This window comes from Mustelus asterias, chromosome 6 (genome assembly GCF_964213995.1).
Source record: "Mustelus asterias chromosome 6, sMusAst1.hap1.1, whole genome shotgun sequence".
NCBI classification, from domain to species: domain Eukaryota; kingdom Metazoa; phylum Chordata; class Chondrichthyes; order Carcharhiniformes; family Triakidae; genus Mustelus; species Mustelus asterias.
In genome coordinates this window covers 50,685,869-50,710,139 of record NC_135806.1, presented here as the reverse complement: position 1 = coordinate 50,710,139, position 24,271 = coordinate 50,685,869, and the positions used below count along the sequence as shown (strand labels likewise).

At 44.6% G+C, this 24,271-nt stretch overlaps 1 protein-coding gene across 1 annotated transcript in view; it reads right to left on the bottom strand.

Moving 5' to 3' along the window:
- Positions 1-24,271, bottom strand: part of LOC144495292 (zinc finger protein GLIS3-like) — a 598,751-nt gene that overhangs the window by 452,344 nt on the left and 122,136 nt on the right. The window contains exon 3 of the mRNA XM_078215378.1: positions 7,242-7,437. Coding sequence (XP_078071504.1) covers positions 7,242-7,437 — 196 coding nt within the window. The remainder of the gene's footprint in view (positions 1-7,241; positions 7,438-24,271) is intronic.

The following is a 24,271-nucleotide window of genomic DNA, read 5'->3' as shown; positions in this document are numbered from 1 at the left end:
AGGAGGGAGAGAGATCCCAGATGGGTAGAGGAAGGTTAGAACTCAAGGTCCTCATGAACATTGAGGAGAGAGCCATTCAGCTGGCCGGTGAGGATGTGGCCCATTCCTGTGCTGATGGTGAGGTCAGCGTTGCTCAACCAAATGAGGGTCCAGATCATCAGATAACCATGCTGTGAGTCATGTCTCCTTTTTCTCAGGCTCTTGTCATGCACTAATGACCTCTAGAACATAGAACATAGAACAGTACAGCACAGAACAGGCCCTTCGGCCCATGATGTTGTGCCGAGCTTTATCTGAAACCAAGATCAAGCTATCCCACTCCCTATCATCCTGGTGTGCTCCATGTGCCTATCCAATAACCGCTTAAATGTTCCTAAAGTGTCCGACTCCACTATCACTGCAGGCAGTCCATTCCACACCCCAACCACTCTCTGCGTAAAGAACCTACCTCTGATATCTTTCCTGTATCTCCCACCACGAACCCTATAGTTATGCCCCCTTGTAATAGCTCCATCCACCCAAGGAAATCCACCTCTCCTTTCCTTTCTTTCACAGGCACATATGGGAAGCAATCGAGTATGTCTGTGAGCCATGTCCTCAATTCCAACCACAAAAGCAGCACAGAAGAGGAATTCACAGACCCCAAAATAGAAAACAGTCCCAGTGCTCACCCACACTCTCTGCCAGTGCAGAGGCACACATCTCGGTGGGACCTAGTTCTTGAGTAGCCTAGGGCTCACAATCTGCTGAGCACATTGCAAAGTCTGATCAACAGCAGGTGGAGACTGGGGTACCCAAGGGTGTCAGCACTCACAGGATTGCTGGAAGCCAGGAATTTCCTGAGTCCGAGTCAGATGGCGAGCCTCTGGACTCGGTCATTTCTCAGTTGCTGGAGTTCGAAAGGCAACATAGGGAAAATAAAGAGGGGATGTCTGGTACACTCTTCAGATTGCAAGGCACGATAGAGGAATCCGTCTGCCTTCAGACTGAGGTGATAGTGCCAGCAGGTCAATGCAGCAAGGTCAATACTGGTAAGGTGGTGGCCGCTATGGTCCAAGACTTATGTCCTACACGACTGCAGGAGCTGCAATCAATGGCAGAAGCACTGGCTGGCATGCATCAGTGTCAATGCCAGAGGGGGACGGGATTCTCGAGCTCACTTCAGCTGCCCCTCCCTCTCATGGAGGCAGCCAAGGGCCCTTAGGCATCCACAGAGAGGAGCATCAGCTGGTGCACACTCCGGGCCATCCATCCAAGTGACTGTGGGAGTGTCCGGCCCATCCAAATCCCCTCTTCCTGTGACCACTTCAGCTCCAGCTCCAAGGGCCTAGGAGTGTGGCACTGCCACATTCCAGCTCCACAGGCCTAGGAGGAAGGCACTGCCACATAGCAGGACCCCAAAAGTTGGCTGGGATACCCCAGGTCTCGTCCCTCCAGGGAATGCCTGCCACGGTCATCGCAGACAACGGGGCGTGGCAGTTAGCAGACTATCTCCACCTGAACTGTGAATGTTGAGAGTGCACCAAGCTGTAGTGCAAGGTTTGAAAGATCAAGAATTTGTAGCTGCGCAGAACAGGCATGAGTATTAATAATTTGTACATGATGTTCACTCCTATAAATACACTCCATTAATTTTACCCTTTCTATGGCTCCTTATTATGATGAGCATTGTTCCTGTCAGTCTGAAGTGAAAACATGATTCCTGAACAAAATAAAGGCAGGGCTCTCAGTCCAATGCATCCTCCCTGTGCTGTGTACAAGCTTCCCAGAACATTGATGGTGTTGCTTCATGGTGACTGAACACGTCACTCATGCCCGTATCTCATTGGGAATTGTGTCTGTCAATGTCCTGGGCTGGCATCACACATTTCAGTCATTCTCCAAGTGCACTCTGGAGCTGGTCTCCTATCCCATCAGCTTTTGTCTCCAGTGACTCTGTGGTCCTTAAGAGATCAGCTCACAAAAGATGTCATAGGATCAGGAAAAGTTAAAGCTTCCCTGCTGCAACGCCATGATGTGACCCTTGAGAGCAAGTGAGTTGCCATCAGACAGACAGGAGTCAGACATTCACAGGAGATCTGTGGGGATCTATGGACTGTCCCCACTGCAAGTTGTCATCATTCTCCTGTATTATTTTAAGTTTTATTTATTAGTGTCACAAGTAGGGTTACATTAACACTGCAATTAAGTTACTGTGAAATTCCCTTAGTTGTCACACTCTGCCGCCTGTTCGGGTACACTGAGGGGGAATTTAGCATGGCCAATGGACCTAACCAGCGTGTCTTTCGGACTGTGGAAGGAAACCGGAGCACCCGGAGGAAACCCACACAGACATGGGGGGCACTTGCAAACTCCACCCAGACAGTGACCCAAGCCAGGAATTGAACCCGGGTCCCTGGCGCTGTGAGGATGCAGTACTAACCACCGTGCCACCCCCTAGTGACCATGGGCATCTGCTGCAGCATGACAGGAGCCTTATCATAGAGGGTATCTGTACTGCCATCAGTCAGATGCAAGTGCAATGCCATGTGAAGATTATGGGATGTCCTCACTGGATATCCTTATCACTCACCATGAATCCACCAGCTGTGAGCTCATCCTGAGCTTGTCTGCCTCATCTGGACGTTGCCATGGTCTCATGGTCAATATTATCACCCTCAAGGACCACCTCAGTCTCACTGTCTTTGATGTCCTTGTCATTGGAGGTGATCTCCATCTCCTCCTCTGGCCATTCTTCCCCCATTGCAGCGGCAGGTTGTGTAGGTGACGATGATGCCTGAAATCCTCTGCAGATTATATAGCAGGGACCCGCACACCAGTCCAGGCACTGGAGCATCCCTATGGTTTGATCAACCAAAGTACGACTGGCAACATGAGCCTCATTGTATCCTATCTTTGCTTTATTGTGGCCTCTGCGCAGGCATCATCAGCCACCTCCTGTCCTTGAGGAGCCAACTCTGCAGCCTCAGTGGCCCCTGAAACATGTCAGGGACTGAGAGTGGCTCAGGTTGTAAGGATCTTGTACACTCACTGGGAATCATGCACATACCAGCAGGATGAGTCTGGTGTGGTCTCAGACCAGCTGAACATTCAACAAGTGGAAGCCCTTTCGGTACACATAGTTCACAGCTTAATGCTCTGGAGATCAGAGTGCCATGTTAGTGCAGTCAATGGCAACCTGCATCAGTAGATAACTGGAGGTCTGCACAAATCCATCGCTCTTCCTTCCTGGCTTGCCTGATCCCAGTCAAAATGTACAAAGCTGCGTGCCCTTGTGAAAATTACTTCCGTGAACTCCTGGATACACTTGTGGGCAGAGGCTTGTGAAATCTTGCAGAGGCCAGCTCTGGAGCCCTGGAATGAACAACTTATGGAATAATTGAGCACCGCAGTCACTTTGAGCAAAACTGGCAGTGGATACTCTCCAAGTCTCCATCACCCCAATCATGTAGCAAGTGAGAGATGTGACCAATTGGTTCCCTGGGCATAAGCAGTCTTTGGCAACACTGGTTCTCAAACATCTGTAGGTATGACAAGTATCATCTGGAGGCCCTGAGTCTAGCAAGATGCCTACAAACTCTCTTGGGTTCATCCTCTGTGCAGAGCAAAACCTGCCACCCTTTCCTCTTGACGATTTTGCTACCACATTGGCGAGCCAAACGCCACTATCGACCATCTTCCTCTCTCCTGCTTATAAGCGAGAAGGCAGACAGTGAGATCAGCAGGCTCCAAGTCCCTGATGGTCTCCACAATGCAGGATCAAAGGAAGAAACTTGATGGTTAGCGTTTGTCCGAAGGACCACTTTTTGCCCATCATCATCTGCAGCTGCCTCGCAAAGATCTTTGACTCATGTCTCAGCCACAACATTGATTCCCAGTCCTTATTTCACATGCTGGTTGGACACGATCTCACACCACCCTGGCCCACACCACATGATTGAGTGCCAACATCTTTGACCACGTGACTGCATCCTGAACTCTCATCTCAGATGTAGGCATTGTCCTAATCTTCACTTCAAGGCCTTGCACTCACTTTAGCCCTTGGGGCACTTGTCAGTAGGCACTTCAGCATGGACTGAAGATTTAGGAGTGCCATCCTTGGGCAGTGAGCTGTGGCCACCTTTTTTGAGTACATATTGCCATTTGCCCAGTCTGGCAATGTACTGCCACACCATTGCAATCATTGGATTTGGAAGACTGTGGGCTAAGGTTTAAATTCTGAGCAGCAGTCATTGGCATTTTCACACATCAGTGCTGCTTGAGTAGGCACAATTGTCTGACTCGTCTGACTCCAAGTATGTCAATTGAGCTCATGCTAAACAGTCTCAGCTGTAACAAAGTAGTCATCTTCGATATGTTTTTCATTTGCCTTGCCCTTTTCTTCATCCGACCCCATGATTGCATGGAACCATTAGTCCGTGCTGATGACACCCGCGCCCCGTTTCCCTCCACACCCCCAAACTGCAGTGGGACCCATGCCCAGGCATCCCTTTCCTTGCACTTCTGCAGCCCTTCAATGAAGCCTGTGCTCCGATACCACAGGGCAGACGTGAAGAAGCTGCTGCGCAGATTTTCCTGTGACCACCCCCCAATTCCCCTGAAGACATGGGCTATACCAGCTTGAATATATTCACCGCTGAGTTCCCTAGGAGTTCCACTCAGCAGGTGAATGCCTTTTGAAACGTGACTTACATTGCGCCACTCTGACGAAGATTAATTTGATTTGGGATATGGGCTGGATAATGAAATGCTAATATATAGTAATGATGTTCCCTGTGTTGGACAGTGGGAAACGTGACCCACCGCTGAAGGGAGGTGGGTAGATGATCCCGTCTCACATTTCTGGGCCTTCTCTCAATATTTTCCACTCGTACCGCCAAACCCACCCAAATAGGTGTGGATAAGCCCAGGCTTAGTGAGCTTAATATTCACTATGTATTTTGGAACATCCCCCAGCTCCACACTTCTCCAGGCTAAAAGCTTGAGGCATTTGTTTTCTGAAAGCAAAACACCAGCTTCATGTTAAGTGCTGCCCACACTGGGAACTAGTGGGCAGTTGGCCAGCCTAAAACTGAATAGAAGGAAACTCAATCCTGATATCTGCCTGATTACGCAGCACCTCCAATTATTTTGTCTTCTTCCTCTTTGTCTACCAAGGCCTCATGCAGCCTGCCTCTCCTGCTGCATATTTGCATCTCTCTGCAGGGTGCGATTGTGCTATAAACACTGGTGCAGACATCAATTCTCAACATCTTATTGGGCACCCCCTCCCCCAACCTTCCCCACACCTATCTATGCAATCAAATGAATGTCTGCTTCAGAATGATACACTGGAATTTCAGTGGTGGAATGTGTCTTATTGTATCTGTGTTCCTGATTTGATCATATCTTCTCACATATGCCCTTGCTTCTTCAACAATTATTCATCCTGTATGTCCATTCCTTAAATAATGGTGGTATCATGAACTGGTGCAAAATGAAGATTTTACGACTCTGCTCAGCTGATGGCTATTTTACTTGCATCATTCTGTTCCAACAACATCTGAATATTAATAGAAATCTTCTCTACAATCCATAATATACCACACGTTCTTGTTAGGAGTTCCAAGGGTCTTTGGTGCATCATTTATATGGTCTGACTTTTTAGACAGGTATATTATATTATGCTGTTGCCATTATTCCTTTAGAAAATTGATGAAAGTGTTCCTTTGGCAAATGTGAATCTGTTACTTGATGGGGAAAATGTTATTGGTATTAGCTTGGAAAGATTGAATCTTATAATAAAATACTGCAGCAACTTGGGGCTGGTTAGTTCAGTTGGCTAGATGGCTAGTGTGCGGTTCTGATGAATGTCAACAGCATGGCTGTGATTCCCATTCTGGCTGAAGTAGACTTGAGACCTGTCTCCTCACCCTGCCCCTGAGCTTGGAAGGCAATGACAAACCACTGCAGACAAAAACTGCTAGGATGATGGATCAGCAGGGAATGAACCAAGGCTTTTGAGCAGAGCACACATACCATGCTATATTACAGTACTATTCATAGCTTCAGGTGAGGCTCCCAATGTGGTAACATTTGTGAGAGGTCAGACTTGAGGAGATATTCTGGCCCCTCCAACTGGCGGGATCTTCCAGTCCTGCCAAAGTCAACCCTCCACGGTGAAAGCTGGTGAGCCAGGCAAAAAAACCATCGACTTCAGTGGGCCTGGAAGAGCCTGCTAATGGCCAGTAGATCACCACATCCACTATGGGCAATTCGCCACAAAGGTTTAAGTAGTGAGGACTGATCCCTTTACATTTTCCCAAGTAGGAGCGCTTACGTCAGAAGACTTGGCTCATGCGATGAGGATGAGTGGATATATGGCATCTGTATTTGCATGAATTCTTCCTTTTCAAATCCATCATTGATAGTGGAATACTAAATCTCATTCTCATGCTGGTCACTGGAGTAACTACTGTCTGCAAGTGCACTGTGGGAAAGGAGTTCTATAAAAGGTGTCATGCTGAAAATCCCTGGAACAAATAATCCTAGAATCGTAGAATCCCGACAGGAAGGAGGCCATTCGGCCCATTGAGCCTGGACTGACAACAATCCCAGGCCCTATCGCCATAGTTCCACCTATTTACCCTACTAATCTCCTTGACACTAAGGGTCAATTTACCATGGCCATTCAACCAAACCTGCACATCGTTGGACTGTGGGAGGGAACTGGAGCACCAAGATTATGTAGATACAGCAGTGTGATAGCTAAGAAAAATCATTTTAAATCTAATATAAATTCCCTATCAAAATCATAAAATCCAAAGTAGCAAATTGCAGAAATACCCAGTTTTGATGGGTGTGCAGTACTGAAAAAGTGAATTGATGAGAAAAGCCCATTGATTCTGGCACAGGGCCAATTTACAAAGGTCTGTACAAAATTCGCAAGGACGAATGATACCCTCGATGTTCAGGCAAGATGTCCAAAAATCTCACCATTTGTACCTCATGCAAGTTGTGCCCACCAGACCAGATGTTCAGACATACTAGCCTGACTTCGTAAGATCCTAAAATGCAAGCAAATAAAACGCAGCAGTTTCATATCTTCCTGTTTTGCTCAATGTTATCAATTCCCCTTTCTCAAACCGTGCCTATTATTTGAAACTGTATAAATATGAGAGATCTTCTAATGATTCAGGATTGAAATCTGGAATAAAAGGTCAACTAAATCAACAAATTAAAATCAAAAAACATCACAAGACCTTGTATCGGAAGCAGGAATGTTTAGATTTGGGTGCATCTGACGATAGATGGTGCGATTGAGGTGGTTGTTGTGAACAAATGCTTGGTTTGATAGAAGTCCGGTTCTCTGGAGTGCCATGGGACTGTTTGTAACCACTAAATTGTTGCTGGTGCCTTTCCCAATTGCTTTGCATTGTGGTCCAAACCCAGGGTTCCCTGAAGTATAGATAAAAGTAGGCGTTAGTCTTGCAACAGAATATATCAAAATCATATAAAGTTCCACGCAAGTGATGTGCACAGAAATGAATAACACCTAATATCTTCAATAATGGTGTGCTTTCAGCTTAGACACACAACAGTGCGGAGGCAACTTCCTCTGAAAGGGTTTGCTTCAGAGCTGACAATGTGGATGCTGGAAAATCCAAGCACATCATTTCTACAACTTATAAACTAGGTTGAGATGATTTTTATTCAAACTGTAAATTCACTTTTAATGACGCTTACACAGCTTTTTCAGCTGTGGAAGATATAATTAATAGTTATGCTTATCATGTTCAATAATGATACATCATTGCTGCACTGTCATGACAACATGTACTGTGCTTGTGTTTACAATCCTGGTAATGAAGCATATAAGTGAATCACTTCAGAAGAGTGCTGCCCATTGCTGTATGAAAGTGAGTTCTTTGTTAAATGAGTCTCAGTTTATCCAAATAATAATGGCAATTCCCTGTATCTCTATGATTGTAGAACTGTATGAGAGCAGTGCTCCAAATTGCTTTTTGATCTGTCTGGGTTGTTGCAATGATTGGTCACATTATAAACAAAAACAATTTTTAAAAGCAAGCATGTTGGGATAGCTCTTAACCAGTTAAACTAAGTAATCTAGAATGGAAGTTCTGTCATTTTAACTAACTTGAAGACACGCCTCAGAGAAGCTTAAAACTCATGACCATAAACAGAGGTTAGCAAGTAATGTTTACAAAATTCAATTATTTTCGTATGGGACATCAATGAGTTTGTATTTTCAAAAAATCTTGTTGGATGACAGAATGTCTCTTCTTCTTCATAGCTTATATTTCACTCCATTTTACACCACAGTGAGGTTCGGACTTGCATTTATTTACGTGGCAGTGCTGATTTTACTATCCCTCTCCTCTCCACCTCTACCCCCCACTCCTTACTATGTGTTCAACCAGTGGATATGCTTGATATGCCAGACAATGCTAACTGGTGAAGTTGCAACACAGAATACATGCATGTTGAACAACATCAACATCAACTATTGACCAAGCTAAAAGATCCATGAGATCACATTAAAATCCCCAGACCAGTGCTGCAGATCAAAGCAGTCCTGCCATGCACAACCATGAATGGTTGGAAAATTAAACAACCCCTAGCAGGAGGAGAAGGACCCATGAACCCCATCTTCAATGATGGTGGAACCAAGTATTTGAGTGCAAAAGACAAGGCTGAGACATTTGTACCCATTGTCAGCCAGAAGTGCCTAAAAGATGATCCATCGAGGCCTCCACTTGGCTTACAGCAGGCTTGCCCAAACCTTTTTGCTTGGGTTGTCACATTTCCAATTCTTTCTCACTCAAGGGGTTGATGAGCAAATTTCAGAAAGATCAGTTTTGACACAACATTAAATTGAGTTCCAAAAAGAACAAGTTGAAGTTCAGAAAAAAGGCAACTTGCTGAGAAAAAATAAAGCAATGTCAAAGCAATAAATTATAAAGTGAAAAAAAGAGTAATTAATAAAAATTATCATTTGAGTGTGAGAGGGTTAGACTGTGTGTGATTGTGTGTCAGGTTCACTCCAAGTCTCAGAGTGTTCAATCACTTACCCTCACCCACACTCACTCTCACTCCCATAAACACACAAACTCATTCTCACTCCCATAAACACACACACTCACTCTCTCACTCCCATAAACACACACACTCACAATCTCACTCCCATAAACACACAAACTCATTCTCACTCCCATAAACACACACACTCACTCTCTCACTCCCATAAACACACACACTCACTCTCTCACTCCCATAAACACACACACTCACAATCTCACTCCCATAAACACACACACTCACAATCTCACTCCCGTAAACACACACACTCACAATCTCACTCCCGTAAACACACACACTCACAATCTCACTCCCATAAACACACACACTCACAATCTCACTCCCATAAACACACACTCACTCTCTCACTCCCATAAACACACACACTCACTCTCTCACTCCCATAAACACACACACTCACAATCTCACTCCCGTAAACACACACACTCACAATCTCACTCCCGTAAACACACACACTCACAATCTCACTCCCATAAACACACACACTCACAATCTCACTCCCATAAACACACACACTCACAATCTCACTCCCATAAACAAGCACACTCACTCTCTCACTCCCGTAAACACACACTCTCTATCTCATTCCCAAGCACATACACACAAATCCCACGTATTTACCCTGCTAATCCCCCTGACACTAAGGGGCAATTTATCATGGCCAATCAACCTAACCCGCACATTTTTGGGGTGTGGGAAGAAATTGGAACACCAAGAGAAAACCTTTGCAGACATGGGGAGAACATGCAGTCTCCGCACAGACAGTGACCTGAGCTGGGAATCGAACCCAGGTCCCTGGCGCTGTGAGGCAGCAGTGCTAACCACTGTGCCAATTTAACAGAGGTCTTTAAAATTGTGAAAGGTTTTGTTTATGAAAGGTAGAGTAGAAACAGAAAGAATATTCCTTCTTATGGAGGAGAGTATAACTAGTGTTCATTAATATAAGATAGTCACAGAGAAATCTGATAGGGAACTTTTTACCCAAAGACTGGTGAGAATTGGAGACTCATTATCACAGGGATTGGTTGAAGTGAATAGTATAGATGGATTTAGGGGGAAGCTGGACAAGCAGTTGAGGAAGAAGGGAATAGATGTTACGTTGGTAGATTTAGACATGGAAAATCGGAAGGAGGCTCAACTGGATCTTAAACACTAGCATGGATTGATTGGACCAAATGGCCTGCTCCTACGCTGTATATCCAATGCAAATTGTATTTTACATCAAGGGTGAATGAAGAGAGCCAATAATTAGTAACAACGGCTGCAATCTAAGGGCCACTGAGACCCTTCTGATTTCCACCTAACACCAACTCTCCCAATTTCCCAACACCTCAGAGGCCTTTGATTCCTCCTTTCCACTTCTCAACCACAGGTTAGTGTTGAAGGCCTCGCCATTTAGTAGCCAGAAGTTAAAATTTGCAGGATCGACAGGAAATATTCCTCTTATGTGAGGAATAAAAGAATGACCAGGGTGAGGTTAGGGCTGGTCAAGGACAGTAGTGGGAACTTGAGTATGGAGTCAGTAGAGATAGGCAAGGTGATGAATGAATACTTTTCTTCAGTGTTCACCAAGGAGAGGGGCCATGTTTTTGAGGAAGAGAAGGTGTTACAGGCTGGAGGAAATAGATGTTCGGAGGGAGGATGTCCTGGCAGTTTTGAATAAACTGAAGGTCGATAAGTCCCCTGGGCCTGATTAAATATATCCTAGGATTCTTTGGGAGGCAAGGGATGAGATTGCAGAGCCTTTGGCTTTGATCTTTGGGTCCTCACTGTCCACGGGGATGGTGCCAGAGGACTGGAGAATGGCGAATGTTGTTCCTCTGTTTAAGAGGGAATAGAAATGACCCTGGTAATTATAGACCAGGTAGTCTCACTTCGGTGGTTGGTAAATTGATGGAAAAGGTCCTTAGGGATGGGATTTACAACCATTTAGAAAGATGCGGATTAATCCGGGATAGTCAGCACGGATTCGTGAAGGGCAAGTCGTGCCTCACAAATTTGATTGAATTTTTTGAGGAGGTAATTAAGTGTGTTGATGAAGGTAGGGCAGTTGATGTCATATACATGGATTTTAGTAAGGCGTTTGATAAGGTCCCCCATGGTCGGCTTATGATGAAAGTGAGGAGGTGTGGGATAGAGGGAAAGTTGGCCGATTGGATAGGTAACTGGCTGTCTGATCGAAGACAGAGGGTGGTGGTGGATGGAAAATTTTCGGATTGGAGGCAGGTTGCTAGCGGAGTGCCACAGGGATCAGTGCTTGGTCCTCTGCTCTTTGTGATTTTTATTAATGACTTAGAGGAGGGGGCTGAAGGGTGGATCAGTAAATTTGCTAATGACACCAAGATTGGTGGAGTAGTGGATGAGGTGGAGGGCTGTTGTAGGTTGCAAAGAGACATAGATAGGATGCAAAGCTGGGCTGAAAAATGGCAAATGGAGTTTAACCCTGATAAATGTGAGGTGATTCATTTTGGTAGGACTAATTTAAATGTGGATTACAGGGTCAAAGGTAGGGTTCTGAAGACTGTGGAGGAACAGAGAGATCTTGGGGTCCATATCCACAGATCTCTAAAGGTTGCCACTCAAGTGGATAGAGCTGTGAAGAAGGCCTATAGTGTGTTAGCTTTTATTAACAGGGGGTTGGAGTTTAAGAGCCGTGGGGTTATGCTGCAACTGTACAGGACCTTGGTGAGACCACATTTGGAATATTGTGTGCAGTTCTGGTCACCTCACTATAAGAAGGATGTGGAAGCGCTGGAAAGAGTGCAGAGGAGATTTACCAGGATGCTGCCTGGTTTGGAGGGTAGGTCTTATGAGGAAAGGTTGAGGGAGCTAGGGCTGTTCTCTCTGGAGCGGAGGAGGCTGAGGGGAGACTTAATAGAGGTTTATAAAATGATGAAGGGGATAGATAGAGTGAACATTCAAAGACTATTTCCTCAGGTGGATGGAGCTATTACAAGGGGGCATAACTATAGGGTTTGTGGTGGGAGATATAGGAAGGATATCAGAGGTAGGTTCTTTACGCAGAGAGTGGTTGGGGTGTGGAATGGACTGCCTGCAGTGATAGTGGAGTCAGACACTTTAGGAACATTTAAGCGGTTATTGGATAGGCACATGGAGCACACCAGGATGATAGGGAGTGGGATAGCTTGATCTTGGTTTCAGATAAAGCTCGGCACAACATCGTGGGCCGAAGGGCCTGTTCTGTGCTGTACCGTTCTATGTTCTATGTTCTAATACATTTTTCCGGTTTTTCCAAGCTCTACACAGCTTCTCAGTTACCGTCCCCACACCACCACTCAACTTCATACCCATGCCTGACCCTTGAGATCATTTTCAGTCTTCTGAATTGATTGTCATTGTGGTAATGCTTCAACAATGTACCAAGTGGAACATTCTCTGGTCTTTACTTATCTCTGGTATCACCCTCTGTACTTTCTTACAATACATTGACCATCTAAAATTTAATATCATAAATATATATTGGAGATTTAATAGTTTGAGATAAGAAGAGCTGTTCCTATCACAGTCAGCACAAAACAAGGAATTATTCTCTTTATCTTCACCTGGAGACAAGTTGAAAATCACAAATGTTGGCCTGGCCCTTGAATAGAATGAGAACGTTATTCTTAACTAAGATTTTATTCAAACACTCAAATCAGCAACTAATTTTCATTGAAGTTTTTAATGTGGTGAGGATTATTTTTGTTTATTTTTCATGTCACATCCAAATTATGAAGTCTGTTGAAGGCACAGCTCATGACTTTATCAGTCACAACAGTAATAAATATTGACCTGTTTTGATTGATTGAACATGTTCCCATCTGTACTGGTGCCATCTTAAATACTTCTTGAAGTGAAATGCATTAGCTTGTGATTGAATGCACTCATACAACACAATTGTAAGCAAATATCTGCTGAAATAAAGACATGCCATGGAATAAACGTAAGATTAGGAGAAAGTACACAGATATACAGATGTAAAAAGACTAGCTAGTCCATCAGGCCTACTCCACACCATGATAGCCAGAGTATCATGGTGAAACACTTCTGTCCCTGCCATATCATATCGGGTAAATGCAATCCAAGATGACAGACTAGTACAAAGGGCAGGCTTGTTTCTATAATACATCTCACTACAAGTCAAGTGTAAATCCTTTATACCGGTTTGACAACTTTAATAAGATGAACTGATATAAAGGCAACGCTTTTGACCAGAATCTTACCACCGCTGGTGCGATTTTCCCAGCCCGCTGCAGTGAATGGAGATTTGGCTGGCTGCCAAATTCTCCTACCTCGCTGCAACAGGAGCGTAGCGTGAAGGGCAAGTAAGATCCCGCCATTTTTTTCTTGATTCCAGTAATGAACCAGTTTGGTTTGTGTAATTATTGAGGATGAATCATTAATAACTGATTATGCCACTAACTTATTGGGTGGGATTTTCCAGCCATGCTCGCCCTAAGACTGGAAAATCCTGCCCGAGGTCATCGATCTTTGCATGGTTTGTGTCCTGCCTGCTATGATTCCCATGGTGGGCAGGAAACATTCCGCCAGTTGAGTTTGCTCAATATGCATTGCTAATTAAAATATTCCCCATAGCTACAGCTGCACCTAAAGTTGCATGAATCAATGTGAATTGCAAAAGTCTTTTTGTTCAGAGTGCATGTGTCAACCAATGTGTATTATCTCTTAAAAGTAACTTTTGTATCACAAAACATGATGGGACTATCATAACATTTTCTTTCTTTTAATGAATTTTAGACACCACTAGAAATGGAATAAATATGTCTGACCAACTGACTATATGTTCAATTTTTCTTGGTTCAGCTGGTGGTGAGTGACAGAACAATTAGCTGGTTTCAAATGAGAAAATGCAAGGGTAAATCCATTTCCTGCCTAACATTGGTGGAATTAAACACAGCTGATTTGCTAACCACTGTGCCACGTGATATCGTCTTGATAAAACTATCGGACAACATGTATCAATCTTTTAATCATACCTTTTGTATCATAAATGCAAAGGCAGCTTTAGAGTAGTTAAATCAGCAATACCTGAACCCTGATTGATCTGACTTAAAGTTTTTACATCACAGTTAAGAAAAATGTTAAAATTTTCATAGCCGAAGATGTATAAATCATGGATGAACTGTTCCAGGCTGTATACTTTCAATGATACAGCTGATGTGTTGAGTATGTGGAGTTAAATTTGGCAAAGCAAAAATTTGGGGGCTAGAATTCTCCGATTTTGCCTGCAGCAGATATTCTCCGGTCCCGCTGCTGTGAATGGAGATTTGGCTGAGCGCCAGATTCTCCGTTCATTCTTGAAGCGGGGCAGGAAATTCTCCGTTCTCTCTGGCAGCGGGACATGAACAGCTGGAAAATACCAACCTGGAGCTGTGGTTATCGCCAAAACCTTGTTGCTGTTCATGCCAGCAGGATCTTACAGTCCCACCTACAGCGCACCCCTGCCACGGGTTTCTCAGCAGCAAGGGTTGTGGAGGGTCAACGGGGAACCATGTTGACAATGACGGGACCATAAGAGGCCACCACCACAAAACATGCTGCGGAGAGGGGGAAAAATCCTGCCCTGTATTTTGAGTGCAGGGGCAAGCAATGGGCCAGATGGATGAAGATCACCAATTTAGATAAATCAGGCCCACCCCCCGAACAATTCTACCAACTGTGACATCTGACCGGGAGATTGGTAGGGAGCTAGGTAGGGTTGAATGGAGAGGTGATGGCCTTGTGGCATTATCTAAAGAGTAAGGTGGATTGGCCATGCTAAATTGCCCCTTAGTGTCAGGGGTACTAGTTAGAGTAAATGCAATGGGTTATGGGGATAGGGCTTGGATGGGATTGTGGTCAGTGTAGACTCGATGGGTCGAATGGCCTCCTTCTGCAGTGTAGGATTCTATGATTATTGCTGGACTATTAATTCAGAAACTCAACTAATATTCTGGGAACACGGGTTCGAATCCCGCTTTGCCAGATGGTGGGACTTCGCATTCGAGTAAAATATATCTGGAATTAAGAATCTACTGATGAACATGAAACCATTGCCGATTGTCGTAAAAACTCATCTGGTTCACTAATGTCCTTTCAGGAAGGAAATCTGCCATCCTTACCTGGTCTGGCCTACACGTGACTCCAGAGCCACAGCAATGTGATTGACTCTTAACTGCCCTCTGAGGGCAACTACGGATGAGCAACAAATGCTGGCCAGCCAGCGACATCCATGTTCCATGAATGAATAAAAAAATACAGTGAAAAGTATTGTTTCCTGTGCACTATACAGACAAAACATACTGTTCATAGAGTACATGGGGAGAAGGAAAGGATGCCCATGTCCCACGAATGAATAAAACAAAATGGAGACTTCAGCCACGAATCTGTGAGAACAATTAACAGCAACACAAGTGAAGCGGAGGGCGTGTCTAATGCTTCCTTCTGGGCCTTGAGGAGCAATTAAAACCAAGGTTTTGGTCTTTCATTTTTGCTGTTGTAATAAACATTGTGCCCTTTATTTTCTCCTTTTAAATTATAATCTCCATCTTCCAAAATATGCTGGCAAATTATAAAAATTTGTGTTTGATTTAGCCTCTAAACGTTTATCACGATTTCAAGATAGTTGCAAACCAAGGCCCCAAAACAGGGGAGTATTTGTGGAGGAAGCTTTATTCTGCATGAACTGAAATGTCTTTAAAGCTGACACCAGGTATACAATTCTTTTGCATGAAAAGCTCACAAATTTACCAACAAATACAAATCGAAGTAACAATACACTACATGGTATTTTTGGACCTACTGTTGTGAGGGGGAATTGTAGAATTGTTTATATGCTCCAACATTATTTGGTGTCTTCAGGATTGCTGGAGAGATACCTTGAAATTGTGCAATAGAGGAACTATAAAAACATACTTAGGGAGAACAAAATAACTTAACTCCCAAAACGTTCCTTATAAAAAGTCTTAAAAGGTACTGTACATTGCAAAAAAATGGGCACAAGAAGGTGCTTTACTTTGTTTCCATTCCAATCATTACACAAGGAATAGAATACTTAACCCAGGAAAAGTCTTGCAAAGGAACATATCACAGCCACTGTTCATACAAACACTTTCCTACTGATAGCAGCGATTAGCAATTTATAGTAGTAGTCTCCTCCTCAATAGACCAAGGGAGCTAAGTACTATGGCAATGCCCCACTGCAGCCAAAATCAGCTAGCTCAGCACAGATCCATGATTGAGTCCAGACTCTTTGGTGGCTCAGGTACTTCCTGGTTTCATCAACTGAGGCATTGTGAGAATCAGAAATCTTTTTTTATGTATTCATTCATGAGGTGCAGGCATCGTTGGCTAGACCAGCATTTATATTTCCATCCCAAATTGCCTTTGAAATGGTGGTGAACCGTCATCTTCAACTGCTGCTGTTCACTATAGGACCACCCAGTGTTGTTAGGAAGGGAGTTACAGGATTTTGACCCACTGACAGTGAAGGAACAGCGATATAGTTTTAAGTCAGGGTGGTGAGTGGCTTGGAAGGGAACTTGCAGGTGGTGTGGTGTGTTCTCTTGCATCTGTTGCCCTTAATCTTCTAAGTGGTAGATGTTGCTGGTTTAGAAGGTGCTGTCGAGAAATGCTTGGCAAATATCTGTAGCACAACACTATGCATCAGTGATGCAGGGAGTGAATATTGAACATGGTGGATGAGGTGCCAGTCAAGGGCTCTTTGCATTGGAAGGTGTCGAGCTTCTTGAGTGTTGGTGGAGTTTACTCATTTTGACAAGTGGAGAGTGTTCCCTCACACTCCTGACTTGTGCCTTGTGGACAGACTTTGGGGAGTCTGGAGGTGAGTTATTCTCCATAGAATCTCCAGCTTTTGATCTGCTTTTGTAGCCACATCCATGTATGGAACATCCAGTTCAATTTCTGTTCTATAATAATCCACAGGGTGTTGATAGCAGAGTGGTGGCGGGGGGCGGGGGGCGGGGGGGGGGCATTTATTCTATGATTCATTTGTGAGACATGGGCATCGCTGCTGGCCAGCATTTATTGCCCATCCCTAGTTGCCTCAGGGCAGTTGAGAGTCAACCACATTGCTGTGGCTCTGGAGTCACATGTAGGCCAGACCAGGTAAGGATGGCAGATTTCCTTCCCTAAAGGACATTAGTGAACCAGATGGGTTTTTCCGTGAATCGACAATGGTTTCATGTTCATCAGTAGATTCTTAATTTCAGATATTTTTTATTGAATACGAATTCCACCATCTACCGTGGCGGGATTTGGATCCGGGTCCCCAGAACATTATTGTCAAGGAGGGATTGTTAGATTCTCTCTTGATGGAGATGGTCATTGCCAAGCACTTGTGAAGCACAAATGCTACTTGCCATTCATCAGCCTAAGTCTGAATATTGTTGAGGTTTTGCTGCATACGGACATGGTTTGCTTCAGTATCTAAGGAGTGGTGTAGGTTCTGAACATTGTGCAATCCATGAATATCCCCACTCCTGACATTATGATGGAGGGAAGGTCATTGAAGGAGCAGCTGAAGAACTCCTGCAGCAATGTCCCAGGACTGAGATGATTGACTTCCAATAACCACAAACTTCTTCTTTTGTGCTAGGTATGACTCCAACCAGTGGAGAGATTTTCCCCTGATTCTCACTGGCTTTCGTTTTTAGGTTTGCTTAATGTCATACTCGGTCAAATGCAGTCAAGGGCATTCACTCCCACTTCATCTTTGGCACTAAAATGCATATGGAATTAAGGAAATGAACTATACAAATATCTGTTAATACACAAAGCCAATGAATAAATGTTTACTTAATCTATTGTTCCATGTTTGTAAGAGGGATGTTAGGCTGACGGGTCTGTTTCTGTGCTGTATATCCTAATCAATTCACTTTTTAAAACTGGCTTTATCTCCGACAGGTCCCCATTCTAGTGTGGCAATACGTAAGACTGACAGTGCTTTCAATGGAAAATGCCTGTCCCAAGTGACCGGCTTTGTTTTGTTTAATTGGCTTTGTCCAGAGCGAATTAAACCATAAGGTTGCTTTGAGGACTCAAGCCTATTTAGAATGCTAAATTATGCAGATGAATAAACGGCAGACTTAGAGACAGATTTTCCCTGCGTGCTTCATAAACCTGCCATCAAGGTCAAATTGGGGTCAGAATCCTGCATTGTGTGGGGCCATGATTTTTTATGGATTGGCCAATTAATGGATGTTGGCCAGGCTGTTGAAGTTGGAGGCCCTCCAGTTCATCAGAAGCAGCAGGATACCCAACGGGTAAGTGAGACACAGGGCACTCTGAGATTAAGGCATCCTCGGTCCAGCACTTCTAACTTCGAAGGGAGAAAATCTCCTTAGCAGCTATCTCTATGGAGGGAAGCCCTCAGCAACCTGTGGCTGCAGCTGAAGCCAAGCAAGTATGGCCACCAAGCCTGCCGGGAGCATAGGCCACCTGGTCCGCTGCCACAATGCCTCTTACAGGCAGCTAATCTGTAATTTGGTGCATGCAGGAATCCAGAGGCTCACTGAAAATCAGCCATTTACTCGCTGAGTTGGCTACTGCTACTTGTGAGGGGGTAGCGTTGTCATTCCTATCCCAATCCTGCCTCTGGCAAAAATGGCCTGCGGTGGGGGTGGGCAAGGTGCTGCCAGGAAAATAGCACCCTGGCCAGCAGTGTGAAGTTCCGAGCCTACCCACCTCCATGCCTGCCCACATCAGACTTCAAAAACTTAACCCTTTATCTCAGATTGTAAAGGAAATTTTTCAATCCAGAGAAGTGTCCTTTAGACTCGGATCATGTGTCCCTTTACCTCTCAGCGTGGGCGATACCCAGTCCCACATTAACCCTTTCAGGCAGTTTAGAGGCTTTATCATTCTTCCAGGTCTTGTCTTCACAGCAGCTGCAGGAGTGGTAGACTCTGTTGTACTGGGTATACCTCGGTGAATAGGAGTTTGTTTTGAATGTGATCGGTTTCTTCCATTTCTTTCCAATGTATAGTGAAGGGTCACCTCAAGGGATGAGGAGAAGACTCCTTCTGATACTCCTGACTGTATCGTTAGAGCGTTGAGAAGGAAGTACTGTGGCTGACAATAACACCCCCTCTAACAAAGTCCTTAATCCAGACTCTGTTGACTTTGTGTGCATGTGGGAGGTATGGTGTATAACCTTATTGTTGCAGATAGAAGCCTGCGTCTGCCTGTGAGACTGTTCTCTGCCCAAGATGCTTTGGTAATCTTTGGCTGCCAACACTGGTATTAGTTCCTTTGGCAGCATAGGGAGTTGTATGCAGAGATTTCTGCCCATCAGGCATTCAGATGGAGCTAAATTGCATTGTAGTGGGATGGTACCATAGGTTAACAATGCTGTTGAGAAGGCATCACTTTTCCTTCGGCAAGCTTTTATGGTGTGGATCCCTCTTTCAGCCTCACTGATTGATTGTGGTTATGTTGGGGGAGCTGGTGCGGTGCTGGAAGCTGTACATGATGGCAAATTGGATGAAGCATTCAGTTATACATTGGGGACATTATCTGGTCTGGGATGCAATGACTTATGAACATTTCCTTCAACAGTCTCACCACTGTCTCTGTCATTGCCGTGCCCAATTGCTTCACCTCAATCCATCAAGGAGAAGTCATTCACTACACCACACGGAGAAGATCCGCCAACGAATAACTCAATACCCAGATAGTCGGGAACTGTGTGGGGAGAAAAGGAACCCTCTGGTCCTGTGATAAAAGCAAATTACTGCAAAAGCTGAAATCTGAAACAAAAACCAAAAATGCTGAAAAATCTCAGCAGAGCTGATAGCATCTGTGGAGAGAGAATAGAGCCAACGTTTTGAGTCTGGATGGCAGAGTTCTGACGAAAGGTCATCCAGACTCGAAACGTTGGCTCTGTTCTCTCCTCCACAGATGGTGTCAGACCTGCTGAGACTTTCCAGCATTTTCTGTTTGTGTCGCTCTGGTCCTGCTTGTTCAGCACACATATCTGCCAGTTTGTTATCATGTTCTTGAAGTACCTGGCCACCACACTGTGGATTCGGCCTGTGTTTACAGTTGGCAATGCCCAAAGGTCCCCAGTGTATTATTTGGAGCATCTGCAGCCGAAGGGAGGTTGGAATGTTCAGCATATTGCTAATGACGGTAAAGTTATACATGATGCTACAGATCGGTCTTTGCTGTGGCTCACCTGATGAAGGAGCAGCGCTCCGAAAGCTCAGGATTCCAAATAAACCTGTTGGACTTTAACCTGGTGCTGTGAGGCTTCTTATTGTGCCCACCCCAATCCAAAGCTGTAATCTCCACATCATGGCTACAAAATGAGCTGAATTATGGAGGTAGCAAGAAGTCACAGAAGTGACAGCAAGGGGACATTTGACCGAGTGTGGCATCAAGGAACGCTCATAAAATTGAAGTTAATAGGAATCACGGCAAAACTGCGGCTGGAGTCATATCCAGTACAAATGAGTCTGAAAGTCTGAAAGACGTGCTGGTTAGGTACATTGGCCATATTAAATTCTCCCTCAGTGTACCCGAACAGGTGCCAGAGTGTGGCGACTAGGGGATTTTCACAGTAACTTCATTGCAGTGTTAATGTAAGCCTAGTTATGGCACTAATAAATAAACTTAAACTTAAATGAAAACAGCTGTGCTTGTTGAAGGCTAATCATCTCAGCCCCCCACCCCCTCCCCCCGCCCCCGGATATCATTGCAGGAGTTCCTCATGGCAATATCCTAGGCCCAAACATTCTCATCTGCTTCAATATCCTTCCCCCCATCAGGGGGGTGTTTGTTGACCATTGCACAGAATTGAGACGCAACTAAACTCAGATAATGAAGCAGTCCATATCTGCAGGCAGTGAATCCTGGGCAACATTCAGGCTTATACTGACAAGTGCAAAGACATATTCTTGCCAGATAAGTTCCAGACAATGACTACGTCTGACAAGAGAGAATCAAACCACCTCCCATTGGCATTCAATGGTATTACCATCATCAAATCCCCCACATCAACATCCTGGAGAAACATTTCAATGACTGATGGAATCATGGAAATTTACAGCATGAAAAATAAGCATTTGACCCATCCTGCTGGCACTGGCTGACAGGGAACCAACCAGTATAATTCCACTTTCCATCTCTTTGTCTGTAGACTTGTAGGTAATGGAACTTCCATTATTTTTTTAATACTATGAGATTCTGTCTCTACCACTCTTTCAGACAGTAAGGGTGGGATTTTCCAACCGCGCTCGCGCCCAAACCGGAAAATTCCGCCCGAGGTCAACATAGCTGTCCATGGTCCATTCCCCCTCTCCGCCCGCTACGATTCCCATGGCGGGCGGGACGGGAAAATCCCTCCCTAAGTGTCACATCTCTTCCATCCTCTGAGTGAAACTATTTCCCCTCAAATCTCCTTTAAACCTCATCACCCTTATCCTAAAGCTACGCTCCATGGTTACAGACTGTGTTACGAGCCCAGTTGATGTTATAGCTGCCCAGGAAGACCTGAGAGTGGAACATTGGCTCAAAAGTCCATACTTACCTTTGTTAATGAAATATGGAGCAGCAGAGTTACAGGACCTCTATTTTTTTTAACAACAAGAAAAACATCATGTATTAAACATTAAAAAATTGTATCATCATACAATACTCCTTTACTCCACCCTTAGTTTAATAATTACTCATAGATTTTAAGATTAACATGGATTACAAAGTGCATTTTAAGCTACAAGAGCAATGATCTCATGAACACACAAAGGCCGGAATCTTACCACCTCTATTCGATTAACTGCAGGCTGCTTGGAAAATTCTCTTCATTTCTCTAGTTTTCTTAAATAGATGGATTTTAGATTTCTGACATCTGCTCTCTTAACCATTACTCCATAGTATGGCTTTACTTCCAGCCAGGCTGAGAGAGATGTTCTCTTTTAGTCTTTTGAAACCAACTGCTTCTAGCTGAGCTGTAAGAGCTGCCTTCTCTCTCACTACCTATCTTTAACTGCAATCAGAATCGCTAAACTAAAACTCAAAAACTTCACTACTTTACGAGGCCCCAGCTGCTCTTCACACCATAACCCTTTTAATTGAAACCAACCCCCACACATACTAATAGCTTTGCCCAGCCTGAATCTAACTATAGGTTTTTCTCCAGGCACAGAAACATTAAATTAAACCTCATGTAAAATTATATCTATACCTTATTTCTAATGTTTACCTATACAAATACCTTAAAAACACCTTGGTTTTCCTAACAACTGCTCAACAAAGGGGAATAGGAGCTTGTAACCCACTCAAACTAGACTCCTCGTGATATTTATTACTTTTATCACTTTTATTATTATCCCATCCTAGCCCTTACATTCTCTGCCTTGGCAAATAAAGGCAAGTATCCCATTATGTCTTCTTGATGATCTTATCTACCTGTCCAGGTATCATCAGAGATCTGTGGACATGCACTTGAAGGACCCTCTGCTCTTCTGTACCATTGGTTCCCAAACTTTGTGTCCTGACCTCTAATCGGGTCCTAGAGATCACATTTGGGTTGTGAGTTTCCCCCTCCTCTGAGCAGCAATGGTGACTATGTAGAGAAGATAATCCAGTTTGGGGGATCTGTGGGACAGTTCTAGACCCACTGGATCAATGCTATCACAGTAAGAAGTCTCACAACACCAGGTTAAAGTCCAACAGGTTTATTTGGTAGCAAATACCATAAGCTTTCGGAGCGCTGCCCCTTCGTCAGATGGAGTGGATATCTGTTCTCCAACAGTGCACAGAGACACAGAAATCAAGTTACAGAATACTAATTAGAATGCAAATCTCTACAGCCAGCCAGGTCTTAAAGGTACAGATAATGTGGGTGGAGGGAACATTAAACACAGGTTAAAGAGATGTGTATTGTCTCCAGACAGAACAGCTAGTAAGATTCTGCAAGATCAGGGGGAAAGCTGTGGGGGTTACTGATAATGTGACATAAATCCAACGTCCCGGTTTAGGCCGTCCTCATGTGTGCGGAACTTGGCTATCAGTTTCTGCTCAGCGACTCTGCGCTGTCGTGTGTCGTGAAGGCCGCCTTGGAGAACGCTTACCCGAAGATCAGAGGCTGACTGCCCGTGACTGCTGAAGTGCTCAATGCTATCAAACAGCAAGAGACAGGTGATGAACCCAGAGTGCCCTTTAACATTAGCAAATGCTTTTAGTGGTGAGTTGAAGCCTACCTGGGATGATTGTGCAGTGGTTTAGTACAGGCAAAGGCCAGCATGTGTTCACCAGTCATGGACTGAGTGCAGGAAAAGCATGAGGTCATGCAGCTGAGCCAGGAAGTTGAGTGGCAACTTCAAATTTTACTGTGTTTCTGCTCTTGTTGACTTTTTATTTACAGATTCTTTATCCCAGGCACAAGAAACTAGATCAAAAGGAGAGAAGGGGTGAGTGGCTTGTGAATGACAATGTTTGTGTGGGGGAGGAAAGAGACTGTTGAATGAGTGAGTTAGTAGAGGGGGTGGTCGATGAAAAGGAGCTGCTGAGTGAATGTCTGGGCAGAGGGGGTTGGGAATAGGAGTTGCTGAGTGAGTAATGGGAGGGAGTTGGGAATACAGGTTGCTGAGTGAATAATGGGAGGGGGTTGGGAAGAGGGCTGCTGTGAGCGAGTGTGGGACAGGTGTGATGGGAAGGGAGGCTTTTGAGTGAGTGAGTGGGTGGGAAGGGATTTGGGAAAACTGAGTGAGTGAGTGAATGTGAGGGTGAGTAGCAGGAAGACAAACTGTTGAGTGAGTGAATGGGAAGAGGTTTGGGAAGTGGGGCTGCTAAGTGAGTGAGTGAATGAGTAAATGTGGGGAGTGTGTTGGGAAGAGGAACTTTTGGGTGAATGATTGGGTGGGGGGAGGGTTCGGAAGAAGGGCTGTTGAACGAGTTAATGAGTGGGGGGGGGGGGGGTTGGGGAGAGGGGCTGCTTTGCTTGGGGAGATGGGAGGGAGGTTGGGAAGAGGGGCTGCTGAGTGATTGTGAGATGGGACAGAGAGGATTTTGTACAGAATCACTCTAATCATGGAATGATATATAATTGATAGTATGATGAACCAACTGTCACAATAAAGTGTGTCTTCAGTTAATCTGTAAGAAAAAGCCAAAAGCTATTTGACCAATAGGAGCTCAATTTTCTCAGACC